Source organism: Podarcis vaucheri (genome assembly GCF_965113315.1).
Source record: "Podarcis vaucheri genome assembly, chromosome: 11".
NCBI lineage: Eukaryota > Metazoa > Chordata > Lepidosauria > Squamata > Lacertidae > Podarcis > Podarcis vaucheri.
This window is the reverse complement of record NC_138749.1, coordinates 9133269-9147006: the sequence shown is the minus strand read 5'-3', so window position 1 is coordinate 9147006 and position 13738 is coordinate 9133269. Positions and strand designations below refer to the sequence as shown.

The 13738-nt window shown below is 48.5% G+C and overlaps 1 protein-coding gene and 1 long non-coding RNA gene across 2 annotated transcripts in view; one reads left to right on the top strand and one right to left on the bottom strand.

Annotated features, from left to right (window-relative positions):
* Positions 1-13738, bottom strand: part of LOC309514305 — a 223117-nt gene that overhangs the window by 34899 nt on the left and 174480 nt on the right. The window lies entirely within an intron of this gene.
* The window catches only part of EPG5 (ectopic P-granules 5 autophagy tethering factor), an 85050-nt gene that overhangs the window by 26703 nt on the left and 44609 nt on the right, over positions 1-13738 (top strand). The window contains exons 11-19 of the mRNA XM_082241731.1: positions 95-252; positions 1873-2027; positions 2773-2913; positions 4563-4727; positions 6042-6161; positions 7530-7789; positions 9384-9524; positions 10474-10618; positions 13093-13290. Of these exons, the coding sequence (XP_082097857.1) occupies positions 95-252; positions 1873-2027; positions 2773-2913; positions 4563-4727; positions 6042-6161; positions 7530-7789; positions 9384-9524; positions 10474-10618; positions 13093-13290 (1483 nt within the window). The remainder of the gene's footprint in view (positions 1-94; positions 253-1872; positions 2028-2772; positions 2914-4562; positions 4728-6041; positions 6162-7529; positions 7790-9383; positions 9525-10473; positions 10619-13092; positions 13291-13738) is intronic.

The following is a 13738-nucleotide window of genomic DNA, read 5'->3' as shown; positions in this document are numbered from 1 at the left end:
GAAGCCCAGCCAGATGGGCGTGGTATAAATAATAAATTATTATTGTCAATCCTGCGCCCGAAACATTTCTGTTTGGTCTTCCCTTTCCCAACAGGCTAGGGGTCTGGCTCTTTATGTCCGAGATGCCGTACGGGACCCTGTCCTGCCACATGCTCTGGAAGCTTTTTTCCATCATGCACTGCGCAGAAAGCGAGAACCTGGAGAAGCTATGTGCCGCGGTGCAGCTGGCTGACTGCAAACGCAGACTCAATGGTAGCGTCTCAACCCCCCCTCTTCCTTTCTTTCTTTGGTTGTTTGCGTGCAGGATTTCAGCCAGGTATATTTGGATGCTCATCTGCCTGTGGTGTAAGTGTCAGGGCTGGTGTCCTAGGACCAAGCAAGTGGTCATGCTGGCAAGCGCTGATTCCTTCTGAATCCATCACTGCGATGCAGCCCTTTGGCCATCTTCCTGTGATGGTGGCGGTGCAACGTTGGGGAATCTTTTTGGGCCTGAGAGCCACATTCCCTTCTGTGTAACCTTCTGAAGGCTGGTGGGTAGATCTGCTTTGGGGACAAATGGCTGGGCTTAGAAGAAGAGTTTGGATTTAATATCCCGCTTTATCGCTACCCGAAGGAGTCTCAAAGTGGCTAACATTCTCCTTTCCCTTCCTCCCCCACAACAAACACTCTGTGAGGTGAGTGGGGCTGAGAGACTTCAGAGAAGTGTGACTAGCCCAAGGTCACCCAGCAGCTGCATGTGGAGGAGCGGGGAAGCAAACCCGGTTCACCAGATTACGAGACTACCGCTCTTAACCACTACACCACACTGGCTCTTTCCTGGATAATTTCCGGAATATTGCAGCTGCAAGCAGTAACTGGCAGAAACGTCCAGGAAAATCCGGACGTATGGCAACCCATGTTGGCAGTGTGGTTTTTGCTGATTTCCCTCAGAAATAGCTCAAAAATTCCTTTGTGATTTTGCAAAACAAGCTCAGAAAGAGCCAACGAGGCCACTTAAATACAGGGTCCCATAGAAAGAAGGGGGTCAGACTGGGCCTGGACCAAAGGCCTGGCGGAACAGCTCCGTCTCACAAGCCCTGCGGAAAGATGACAAAACCCGCAGGAGTGGGGAAGCGAACCCGGTACACCACCCTTAACCACTACACCACATAGGCAGATGCCCTTTCTTTTTCTTTTTTTTTACAGCCGTTTGTGTGCTTCCACTCCCAATTCTTTGCCGCTAGGAAGAGATCTGCCCGCCTCCACCCCAATCTAGCTGCTGTGTGCAGACTTGGTCATGCTGGGCAGCCGTTCAGGCCCCTTATCTATTTAGAACACAGCAGCGGCAGCCGATTTGGAAATAAACAACTCTCTGACTTTTAGAAAACATCTGAAAGCTGTGTTGGGAAGTTTTTTTTATGTCTAACCATTTTTTATGTGCTGTAAGCTGCCCGGAGTGGCTGGGGAAACCCAGCCAGATGGGCGGGGTATAAATAAAATAATAATAGTAATAATAGTAATAATCTATTTTAAGAAATAACTATTTTATTTTTAAAAGACAACTGAAGGCAGCCCTGTTTAGGGAAGCTTTTAATATTTGATGAATTATTGTGTTTTAATATTTTGCTGGAAGCCGCCCAGAGTGGCTGGGGTATAAATAAATTATTATTATTATTATTATTAATCGTTATCCTCATCCTCCATATGATGCTGGACTCAAGCTCCCCTCTGCCCCAGACAGCAGACTCCATTTCTCAGGGGCAGTGGGTGTTGCGGTCAGACAATATCTGGAGCTTACCGCTGTGACGCAGAGTGGAATGACACGCCCATTAAAGGAGGACCTCCGATCTTTGCCCTTGAAATAAAACCAGCCCCCTCTTTTGCCACCGGCAGACCCAGCCCACCTGGAGAATTTTGAAAAGTATCTCCAGTCGATGAACGGCTCCGAGGAGATCTGCCTGCTGACGACGTTTGCCCAGATGGCTCAGGTGAAACGCGAGGATGCCGACCAGGACTTTGTCAGAGTCATCGTGCTGGAAATCTATGAGGTGAGCCAGGAGCAGTTCGATAGGTGAGTGGGAGCTGCGGTGTTGGGCGGAAAGCTCCGACCCGGGAGTGGCTTCCGCACTGCAGCTGCGAGGCAGAGTTGCGAAGGAAGCAGCCTCGGGTTCGAATCTTGCCTCTGCTCCGAACTTGCTAAGAGATGGTTGTGTGTCTGCCTCCTTTTCCTGGTCCCGGCCAGCCATCGTCTGTCGGAAGTTGAGCAAGCCTGTTTGCTGGGAAATGGCGTTTTGACTCCGTGCTAGCATTCGAGTGACAAAGGAAGTAAAAAGAGGTGGATAACAGTTAAGGATTTATTATGTTTGGAAAATTTATATAGAAAGGTTCATTGTTTTGTGTACATTCAATTGTAAGATAAAACATATGCGAAGGGACTTGACAGGAAGTCAAAATTGAAGAAAAGATTTTTTAAGATAAAAGGGGAAAGAATATTTATTTTCATTATTATCATTATTAATTTTTTCTTTTCTTTTTTTCTTTTTTCCGTGTGTGTGTTGTATGGAATGGAATGTTTGGGAGGAAATAAGACGGTGAATAACAAATAAACAAAATATTGATGTGTGTAATTTTTATTTCTCAATTACATTTTGTGGTGGTATGGTTGTCATGTTTTTTGTAACATAAAATCATTCAGTAAAAAATTATTTTTTAAAAAAGAGGGAAATGGCGTTTTACCAGGGAAAGCCTCAGCGGCCGGCTAAAAATGAAATAAAAGCCGCTGTATTTCTCCAGGTGTCTTACGTCAGCCTTTCCACCAGAGAGACTTTCTCAAAGGTCGGCCGGGAGCTCCTGGGCGCCATCACCGCCGTCCACACCAGGATGATCTCTGTTCTTCTGGATCGAGTCAAAGAGACCATTGAAAAGGTTGGCATGGTAAGAACGACGCCATGCTGTGCTGCAGCCTCTGCTGGGCACAACTGATGGAGAATGTCCTTTGGCCATGTGCAGACCACAACTTAAAATGCTCCCGCCAGAATTGCATGCCAGCCCTTTTGTGTTTATTCTGGTTCGGAAGGGGAACGGCAAGGACCTTCGGCTTCACCTTCTGAATGATGGAATCCTCATTCACCCATACCCTGATATTTCACCTCCTGCCACCTCCCAAATGCACACCTTGCAGCTCTTACCTGGGTAAAGCCCTTTGTGGTTTGGGCCCTCATATCGACAGGACCGCTTCTCTTTGGTATGCCCCGCAGAGGACCTTAAGGTCCATGAATAACCATAGTTTAGGGGTCCCAGGCCCTAAGGAAGTAAGACTATCCACCAGGGTCAGGGCCTTTTCAGTGATGGCTCCGACCTGGTGGAATGCTCTGTCCCGTGAGACTAGGGCCCTTCAGGATTTAACCTCCTTCCATCGGGCCTGTAAGACAGAGCTATTCTGCCTGGCCTTTAATTTGAATTCAGCCTGATCTTTTATTTCCCTTCCTTTCCCTCCCCCTCCCCTTTTATAATGATCACCCGCTCTGAGACCCCACAGCTAATTCTCCCCTGGTCTCCTCGCTGGCCCAAGTAGGACCAATTTCAGCCAGCTAGCCCTGGGGATTATCTAATTGATTTTTGATTTTTGAATTTTATTGTTATTCATGTTTTCATACTGTATTTTAGGCTGCTTTTATAATTAAGTGTTTTAAATTTGTTGTTAGCCGCCCTGAGCCCGGTTTTTGAACCAGGAAGGGCGGGGTATAAACAAACAAACAAACAAACAAACAAATAATAGTTGTTGTTGTTGTTTGTTATTATTAATTTAAACAGTAGGGACTAGAAGCATGTTCTGAATCACAGAACATGCACAGGCTTGTTGGAGATAGGAGCTTGGAGGACCCAAGGGCCATAGAGCCCATACTGCTAATAAGCGTCACCTTAGAAGCCCATGAGCTGAGAGCCAAGGGGCAGATGGGGCTCAGCAGCCCGGGAAAGTAGCCCATGTGGGAGAATCAAAACTCTCATCCTAAACCTTCGCTGCCTCGCAGGCTGCTAACACAGCAGTTTGACTTCACCCCCGGAGGTACACTCCATTGTCTCTTGAGACAGATGGATGCCAACAGAGGCTTGTGTAAACGGGTCCAAGATTTCCATTCTGTTGCTTTATGAGCCTTTATTTTTGCAAGATTACTCACTCCCAGCAGTGTTGAAAAAGACTTCACTGGACCTTTTTGAGATGGTCTTTTTATTATAATATTTTTATTTGTTTTCAGTTACATTTAGGTGCCCCCCCACGTGCTAGAATGGATGGTTTTATGCTTTTTTTTATTTCTGCGTTCCAAAATCTTATTAATTTCTATTACATTCCGGTCATCATAATCCCTTATACAACAACTGCAATACTAATTATTTCTATTTGTGTTGGAACATTAGATGCTGTATAAAACTACAAGTGAGGCACTCAAACTATATCCTTAGTCTTCCTGTGTGTGGCAATTATTCTGTCCGTGGTGTTTCTTCCTGTTCTTGTAAAATGTTATGTCTTATCTTTTCCCGGTTGTTTCTCTTCATCGGCATATCTGTCACCTTTTTCTTCTTAGGTTTCTCTTTATTTATTTAAAGAACTGCCCATGCACCTCTGGAAACCGTCTTCATCCGAGGTAGCCCTGATCCGCGACTGGCTTCTGAATCACAGCCTCACTGAAGTGGAGAACAAACTCGCCTGCATTATCCTGGAAGGGCTGAACTGGGGACTCGGTGAGCAGGTGCGTGTGGAGAAAGGAGGCTGCAGCTTTTTAATCAGTGAATCAAACAATGCATTCAAATTTCCAGTTATTTTTAATACCGGTACTTTGGGGTGTGTGTGTGTGGGGGGTGGGAACTGCAGGTGGCAGGCTCCATTTTTGAAGACACCCACCACCCCACAAACACACAGACTTGTGCAGGAGTGAAAAGCTCCTTTAAACGGGCTTTTGCTACGTCGTAATGAATGCATCAGCTGATTGCAAAGTAAAACACTGGTCTTGAAACACCGGTCTTGAAAGACTTACACTGGCTCCCAGTATGTTTCCGAGCACAATTCAAAGTGTTGGTGCTGACCTTTAAAGCCCTAAATGGCCTTGGTCCAGTATACCTGAAGGAGCATCTCCACCTCCATCGTTCTGCCCGGACACTGAGGTCCAGCTCTGAGGGCCTTCTGGCGGTTCCCTTGCTGTGAGAAGCCAAGTTACAGGGAACCAGGCAGAGGGCCTTCTCGGTGGTGGCGCCCGCCCTGTGGAACGCCCTCCCACCAGAAGTCAAAGAGAAAAATAACTACCAAACTTTTAGAAGACATCTAAAGGAAGCTTAGGGAAGCTTGTAATGTTTAATAGGTTATTGTATTTTAGTGTTTTGTTGGAAGCCGCCCAGAGTGGCTGGGGGGACCCAGCCAGATGGGCGGGGTATAAATAATAAATTATTATTATTATTAAACCTGGTTTCAGTCCAGAGGAAGGTTTGTGGAGATTTCATAGAGCCCTTTTCTACATGTGGGCTGTATTCTCTTATGGGCAATTTTGTGAGGCCAGTGGATGGGCGGGGACAGAGCGGAAACGGGCGGAGCAACGAATGCAAATTTTACCTCTCTGCAAAAGGTTAGTTTTTATCCACATTGCAAACGAGCAGCCCAAAGGCTTGGGTAAATGGAATTTTTTTACCCTTGGCCTCTGAAAACAAACATAATAATTTGTTATTTATACCCCGCCCATCTGGCTGGGCTTCCCCAGCCATTCTGGGCAGCTTCCAACAAAATATTAAAATACAGAGGCATGCCTCTGCAAGCCACCACTGTTTATTTGCCAGCATGCTGCCTTCTGGGTTGTTTTGCCTTCTCCCTGCTAGTGCAGAGAAGAAACAGGCCAGGGGCTGTTACTCCTCAAGGAACTCTGTCAGTAAGCCAAGACCAACCCTCAGTTCATTGGGACTGAGACAGACCGCAGTCCCTTGTTCAAACATACCTGCCCCAGGGACCACGGTTTATTGTGATGTGATGGGAGGGTTGTACATTTAAGGCCCGTGTCTTAAATGTCATTCATCGTCAGGGCGGCCTTCATCTCGACCCAGCGGTCCACGCTGAAGTTGCGCTCATGGTCTTAGAAGGTTACCAGAAGTACCTCTCTCAGAAACCGTACAGTGGGCTCATCTCTGAAAGCATCAAGCAGGTACGTCCTTCTTCCTTGAATGCTTCTTGTTAGCTTGGCTTTTTTGCACTGAAGTTTTTTTTATTAAGTTTTCCAAAATTCACACATACATTTCAATACAGTGGAACCTCGGGTTGTGAATGTGATCCATGCGGGAGGCACATTCGCAACCCTCAGCGCCGCGTCTGCGCATGTGCAAAGTTCTGTTTAGTGCTTCTGTGCATGTGTGAGCGCCAAAACCCAGAAGTAACTCCTTCCGGTGCTTCTGGGTTCAGCGCGGTGCGCAACCTGAAAATGCGTAACCTGAAGCGTCTGTAACCCGAGGTACCACTGTACATAATAAAAACTTTCCCCCAACTTCTCACCTGCTTTTCCATGGTGTTTCCCTTTCTCACCCCCTGCTGCACCCTGCCTTCTATCTCTTGAACCTTAACAAAACTGCTGTAATCTTTAATCCCTTCTATTGCTCACAGTGTCAAATCCTTCTTGTGTGTTCATCATATAATAATACTTCTTTATACAATCCTGTTAGCTTTGGAGGAGACAGCGACGAGCTGGGTTCCCGTAAACTGTTGCTTAAAAACTGCCCTGCGCTTCTGTTGGATGGAAGGTTGTGCAATTGTTGCCTCGGTCCCTCCCGTAAATGTAGATGAAGCCTGTGGCCAATGCAGATTTTGCTGGACTACAGTTCCCATCATTCCTGACCATCAGCGGTGCTGGTGTGCTGATGGGAGTTGGAGTCCATCAATCTTCAGGTTAAAGCAACGCTAAGTAACTTTGTACTGCTCGAAGATGCTGTGTAGACAAACCGGAAGTCCCGTCTCTCTTACGGGACCGCCTCTCGCGATATGCCCCATGGAGGACCTTAAGGTCCACAAATAGCAATACCCTAGAGGTCTCTAAGGAAGTCAGATTAGCCTCAACCAGAGCCAGGGCCTTTTCAGCACTGGCTCCGGCCTGGTGGAACGCTCTGCCTCATGAGACCAGGGCCCTGCAGGATCTGATTTCTTTCCGCAGGGCCTGTAAGACAGAGTTGTTCGGCCTGTCCTTTGGCTTGGAATCAACTTGATCCCCTTCCCCTCTTTCTTTTTTCCTTTCTCTTTCTGTGATGGAGCTCCTATTTGGGGACTTCCGTGGCTTTTTTCTGGCCCACGTAGGACCAGTCTGGATAGTTGGCCTTGGTGAAGATTTGACATTTTCATCCCGCCAAAAGTTTTTTATTTGAGTTTCTACTGAAATGAGGCTGCGTTTTAATGTTGTACATACTCTTGTTTCTAAGTTGTATTTTAATCAATTGTTATTACCTGGTGTTAGCCGCCCTGAGCCCGGTCTTGGCTGGGGAAGGAGGGGTATAAATAAAATTTATTATTATTATTTATCATGGTCTAGGTCTCCTACCTGGCCAGCGTCGTCCGTTATGGAGAGACACCCGAAACCTCCTTCAACCAGTGGGCCTGGGGGCTGGTTTTGAGGCTGAAACTGCACGCCAACGACTACGGCATGCAGCAGGGCTGGCCTCCCGCTCCCGTCTCCTCTGCGGCTCTTGAGCTGGCGGAATCGCCTACGTTTCACCCACTGTTGAAGGCCGTCCGGTCGGGCCTCCCTATTGGCTGCTACCTGGCGTTGGCCATGACGACGGTGGGGCATAGGTGAGTGCCAGGAGAACTCTCCCTTGCCCTCTGTGTCCTCAGCGGAGCATTTCTGGGTTTACATGCCATCCCCTGCCCCAGGCCTGCAGCTCGTTCACAGTCAATCAGAAAGCATAGGGAAGGTAGTGCAATCATGGCTCAGAGGAACGTGCTGAACCCCCCTGTAATGGTTCTAGGGGTTGCTCGTGTGTAAATCGGCGCCACTCTTGGCTGGTTGCCTGAATGAACCCTTTCTGTCCGGACAGCCGCTCGCCCGTGGCTGTCTCAATCGCTGGCAGAATCCGTCAGTGGGCGTTTCTTGAACTTCTTCCAGCAAAGAAGCTCTTTGACGCCGAGTCTCCTCCTACTCTCCCTGCGCGGAAGCCTTCTGCGCAGGGAGAGTGTGGGCAGCGGAGGACCCGTGCTCTCCCCGCTGGTCCCCGGCGAGGAGTCATGGGGCCACCTCGCTGATTCCCCCATCTGCTCCCCTTCTCCACTGGTGCTAGGCAAGATTTCCTTCCCCAGAAGATGTGCTGCTTCTCTCCCTCCCGGGACGCTCTCCGGAATCCCTCTGCAGCCCTCCCTCTCCAGTTCCCTGACACCCCTCTCCCCAAAAACCCCTCAAGCTGACCTGCCCTTGCATCACAGGAACATAGGAAGCTGTCTTATATAGCTGGTCTGTATAACTGACTGACAATGGCTCTCCTGGGTTTCAGGGCGGGGTATAAATAATAAATTATTATTATTATTTTGGGAATGGAACTTGGCATCTTCTTCAGGCAAATCAGGTTCTCTGCCGCTGAGCAATGGCCCTTCCCCTTGCTTATTTGTTTATTTATTAAACTTACCACAGCCATACCTCGGGTTGCAAACGTGATCCGTGTGGGAGGCACGTTCGCAACCCGCAGTGCCGTGTCTGCGCACGCGTGTGACGTGATTCGGCGCTTCTGCGCACGCGTGTGATGTCATTTTGTATTTTTGTGCATGCGCGAGCGCCGAAACCTGGAAGTAATGTGTTCCGGTACTTCCAGGTTCGGTGCAGACCACAACCCAAAAACGCTCAACCCGCAGCGTTCGTAACTTGAGGTATGACTGTACAGTGGTACTTTGGTTTTTGAACAGAATGCGTTCCGGGAGCCCGTTCAACTCCCGGAACTGTTTGAAAACCGAAGCATGACTTCTGATTGTCTGCAGGAGTGTCCTGCAGCCAATTGGAAGCCACAGAAGCCGCGCCAGATGTTCAGCTTCCGAAAATCGTTCGAAAACCGGAACACTCACTTCCGGGTTTCGATCATTCAGGAACCAATCTGTTCAGGAGCCGAGGCGTTCGGGATCCAGGGTACAACTGTAGTTGCTTGTCATGTGAAAGTCTCCAAGCAATGTCCAGTAAAGATAGATTTACAGCACATAATGGGGGGGGGGGGAGGTGGCAGCTGCCCAGTGCATCTTCTCACCTGTCTCCCCATAATAGCTTTGAGGCAGGAATCCCCTCAGAAGAATTTGTGTCAGCTTCCTGGAAGCCTGCAGGTGTGGGAGCAAATCACCCTTCTGCCTGCTATTACCGTTATCATTTTGTCCAATGACTAACATACGTTTTCCTCTTATCCTTCGATAGCGTCGAGAAGTTCTGTGCTGAAGGGATCTCACTCCTGGGCGTTTTGGTGCAGTCGCGGCATCTGAGAACAGTGGTTCACGTGCTGGATAAAGTCTTAGCGTTGTTCTACCCCTGCCAGTATTACCTGCTGAAGAACGAACAGTAAGTCCAAGACTGCCTGCCGTGCTTGTATCCCCCATCCATCCTTTCAAAATTCTGCTGCTATTGCATCTCAAGGCACCCCTGTATAGGAAAGTTTTTAATGTTTAATGTTTTATTATGTTTTTGAATATGCTGGGAAGAGTGGCTGGGACAACCCAGTCAGATGGACAGGGGTACAAATATTATTATTATTATTATTAATTAAATAGGGCAGGCTGGTTTTTGCAGCTCAGCCAGAGGGCCCTTTCTGAGAGTTGGTATATGTCGGGCATAGGCAAACTTGGCCCTCCAGATGTTTTTGGCCTACAACTCCCAGGATCCCTAGCTAGCAGGACCAGTGGTCAGGGATGATGGGAACTATAGTCCCAAAACATCTGGAGGGCTGAGTTTGCCTATGCCTGGTATATGTAGTGCACAGCATTTGAAATTAGCTGGGCATTTTGCAACTGGCAACTGGTCTTTTGCAACAGGATTGATATGTCCAGGTGCCACCTTTGGTGCCTAACATATCCCCCTGCCTGGCCTGCCTCTCTGGGTAATTCAGGGGGCCTGCAGAGTAGCGCAGCAGCAAAAGACATGCCTTTTTTTTTTGCTGTTGCTGCTGCGCTGCCGGGCAAATCAGCTGTTTTGCGGGGTAGCGTGGTAGCAAAATACAGTCTTTTGCTGCTGTGCTACCTTGCACACCCCCTGAATCACCTGGCAGCAAAAAATTGAAAGAAAGAACTTTTTTCTTTTTACTGCTATCTGTCTTTAAAAAAGAAATCCCAGTTTATGTGCAAAAAATGGCAACTGGACATTCTGTTTTGGTACCCACCATCCAGATCCCAGCAGTCATATGGCTCCTAGCTTTTGTATCCTAGTTTGTAACAATGGTAGTGGGGCAACTGTACCTTTTCGACCTAGCAACTAAATTGGCAACTTGTTCTTTGTCCTGTCCCGCCCCACCCAGGTTTCTGTCTTGTCTCTATCAGTTCCTTCAGCTGGACAGTGGCGTCCCCCAAGGAATGACCCAGCAAGTGACGCAGAAAGTCACTCAGCACTTAACTGGGACGAGTTACGGTGAAAACATCAAGCTGCTCAACTCCATGATTCAGGTCAGGAGCTAGAAACATGTCTTCTTTGACCGTGGACTCTTTTAAGGCTGGAAGGGAACCAAGGGAGCAAAGCACCAATCCCTTTGCTCCTAAAGATCAGCCTACATGGTGCAAGACTAGAATGTGCCACAAGACAAAAGCAAGGAGTTATTGACAATTTTACCGCTTCCTTTAAACTGCTTAGAGGCTTTACAGCAATCAAGCAGCATATGAATTTTTGTTAAATAAAAGAAGGATGGTTGCCCCATGTAAACAAATGTGCGTGTCCCCGCAAGCGTGGAATCTCAGAATCATCAAATTGTCAAGTTGGAAATGACCCAAAGGGTCCCTTATTCCAAACCCCTGCAATGCAGGAATCTCAGCTAATGAATCTCTGACAGAACATGTGTAGTATTGCAAGTGTATAATGCAGCTTTCTGAGAATCTTGGCTCTTCCTTCCTTTCCCAAATTAAGCTTATCTTAGGCTCGACAAGATAGGCTTGAGAGCTTGTAGATCCGCCTCTGCTGAAATTCCAGGAGTTCCAGGGATGACTGAATGAGAGCGACAGTGGTCGGGGTGAGGTTCAGGGTACATCAATGCCACTAAAATGTCATGGCCCCGACCTCTGGAAGCAGCCAGGACTTTGATGCAGGGGAACAGAAGTCAGGACCAGCTTTGCAAGCAACATCAGACCACATAACACCGGTCTTGAAAGACCTACACTGGCTCCCAGTACGTTTCCGAGCACAACAAAGTGTTGGTGCTGACTTTTAAAGCCCTAAATGGCCTTGGCCCAGTATATCTGAAGGAGCATCTCCACCCCCATCGTTCTACCCGGACACTGAAGTCCAGTGCCAAGGGCCTTCTGGAGGTTCCCTCACAGCATGAAACCAAGTTACAGGGAACCAGGCAGAGGGCCTTCTCGGTAGTGGCACCCTCCCTGTGGAACGCCCTCCCACCAGATGTCAAAGAGATAAACAACTACCAGACTTTTAGAAGACATCTGAAGGCAGCCCTCTTTAGGGAGGCTTTTAATGTTTGATGTATTGCGGTATTTTAATATTTGATGGAAGCCGCCCAGAGTGGCTGGGGAAGCCCAGCCAGATGGGCGGGGTATAAGTAATAAATTATTATTATATATTATATTATTCTGGGTCCAGGCAGAGTCTCCAGTGCGGAGCCAGAACCGGCCAGCTGGAAGTGCCTTCCCCATCGAGGCCAATTCCCCTGAGGGACGGTCTTTGTCCATGCCAGGAGCCTCACTCTTTTCAGTGCTTGTGTTTGGCAAGCACTGCCAAAGAGGCAACAAGGATGCTAGAGGCCTGCTCCACCTTTCAGCAAAGGCTTGAACAGCCTGGGAATGGTTCTATGACCTCAGCAAATTGCCAGCTCGGAACTGTCCAAGGTCCTGCGATGAGAGAGAGAGACTGGGAATCCTGATAGTAGATGATTCGGTCAAGGAAGCCAAGTTGCATGCAGGTGGGGGGCGTGGAGGCTTGTAGAATCGCCAAGCTCTTCTGGATTTCTGGCCGTTTCTGAGGCCAACCCCAGGGAGATTCTGGAGAAACATCAGGAAGAATTTTCAGACAGCGACAGCTTTTCGGCACTGGGATGGGCTCCCTCCCTCAGAAGGTGGTGGACTCCTTCCTTGGAGGTTTTTAAGCAGAGGTTGGATGGCCATCTGTCAGGGATGCCTTTAAAGCCCTAAACGGCCTCGGTCCGGTATACCTGAAGGAGCATCTCCACCCTCATCGTTCTGCCCAGACACTGAGGTCCAGCGCCGAGGGCCTTCTGGCAGTTCCCTCATTGCAAGAAGTGAGGTTACGCGGAACCAGGCAGAGGGCCTTCTCGGTAGTGGCACCCGCCCTGTGGAACGCCCTCCCACCAGATGTCAAAGAGAGAAACAACTACCAGACTTTTAGAAGACATTCCCTGTTTAGGGAAGCTTTTAATGTTTAATAGGTTATTGCATTTTAATATTCTGTTGGAAGCCTCCCAGAGTGGCTGGGGAAACCCAGCCAGATGGGCAGGGTATAAATAATAAATTAATATTATTGTTATTAGTGGAGATTCTTGCATTGCAAGGGGTTGGACTACATGACCCTCGGGGTCCCTTCCGGCACTACAATTCTCTGACCACCCTGAGTCTCCCATCAGAAGAAACATGCAAAAATGGTGGGCAAAAGATACAGTGTCAGTGAGTTGGCTGTGCTGTGGATGAGTGAGAATCAGGCGCTGTTCTCTCTCTCTCTCTCTCTCTCTCTCTCTCTCTCTCTCTGTGTGTGTGTGTGTGTGTACAGCCCATGCAATGAGCACCTCCATGCAAATACAGTTTTGACTGCTTTTCTGGCGCCTGCAGAAATCCGTCTCTAATGGTGGCAGCGTTTTATAAGAAGGGCTGTTCTCACGCCTTGTTGCTGCCCTCCAGGTCTGTGGGTTCTCTTCGGCCCTTATTGCGATCTCATTTCATCCTTCCACCCTTTTTCTTGGCAGACTCACATTTTTATGAGCAGCCTTCCCAACGGAGTCGGGCCAGCGGCCGTGTTGGAGTTCTGGGTCCAGGTCCTCATCAGCCAGCCGCTGTGGCACAAGGAGAGAGCCGTACTCTGCCTGATGGACCACTTGTGCCAAGCCGCTTTCCAGTTCAACCAAGAGGACTGTGTGCAGAAGCTGCTGTACCAGCAACACAAGGTACGGACGCTCCATCCCTCTTTCCCTCCTGGGTTAGGAGACGCTTTAACTAGCAGTGTCTGTTGGTGTTTTGCAACTTTGACCTGTTGCAGGACCTTAGCCAGACCTTAGCAGAGCATACGCAGAGTTCCAGAAAGCAATCAGTTGCAGACAGGATGGACGAAGCAGGAACAAATGCTGCTACTAGTAACTTGGTTGCTTTGATGTGTTTATTATTTACGGCAGACTCTACAAGTTATTTCAGTGGTACCTCTAGATACGAATGGGATCCGTTCCGGAGCCCCGTTCGCATCTAGAAGCAAACGTAACTAGTGACGGCACGTCTGTGCATGCACGCATCACTTTTTGCCGCTTCTGCGCATGACGTCATTTTGAGCGTCTGCGCATGCGCAAGTGGCAAAACCCGGAAGTAACGCGCTCCGGGTTGCTGCGGAGTGCAACTCAAACG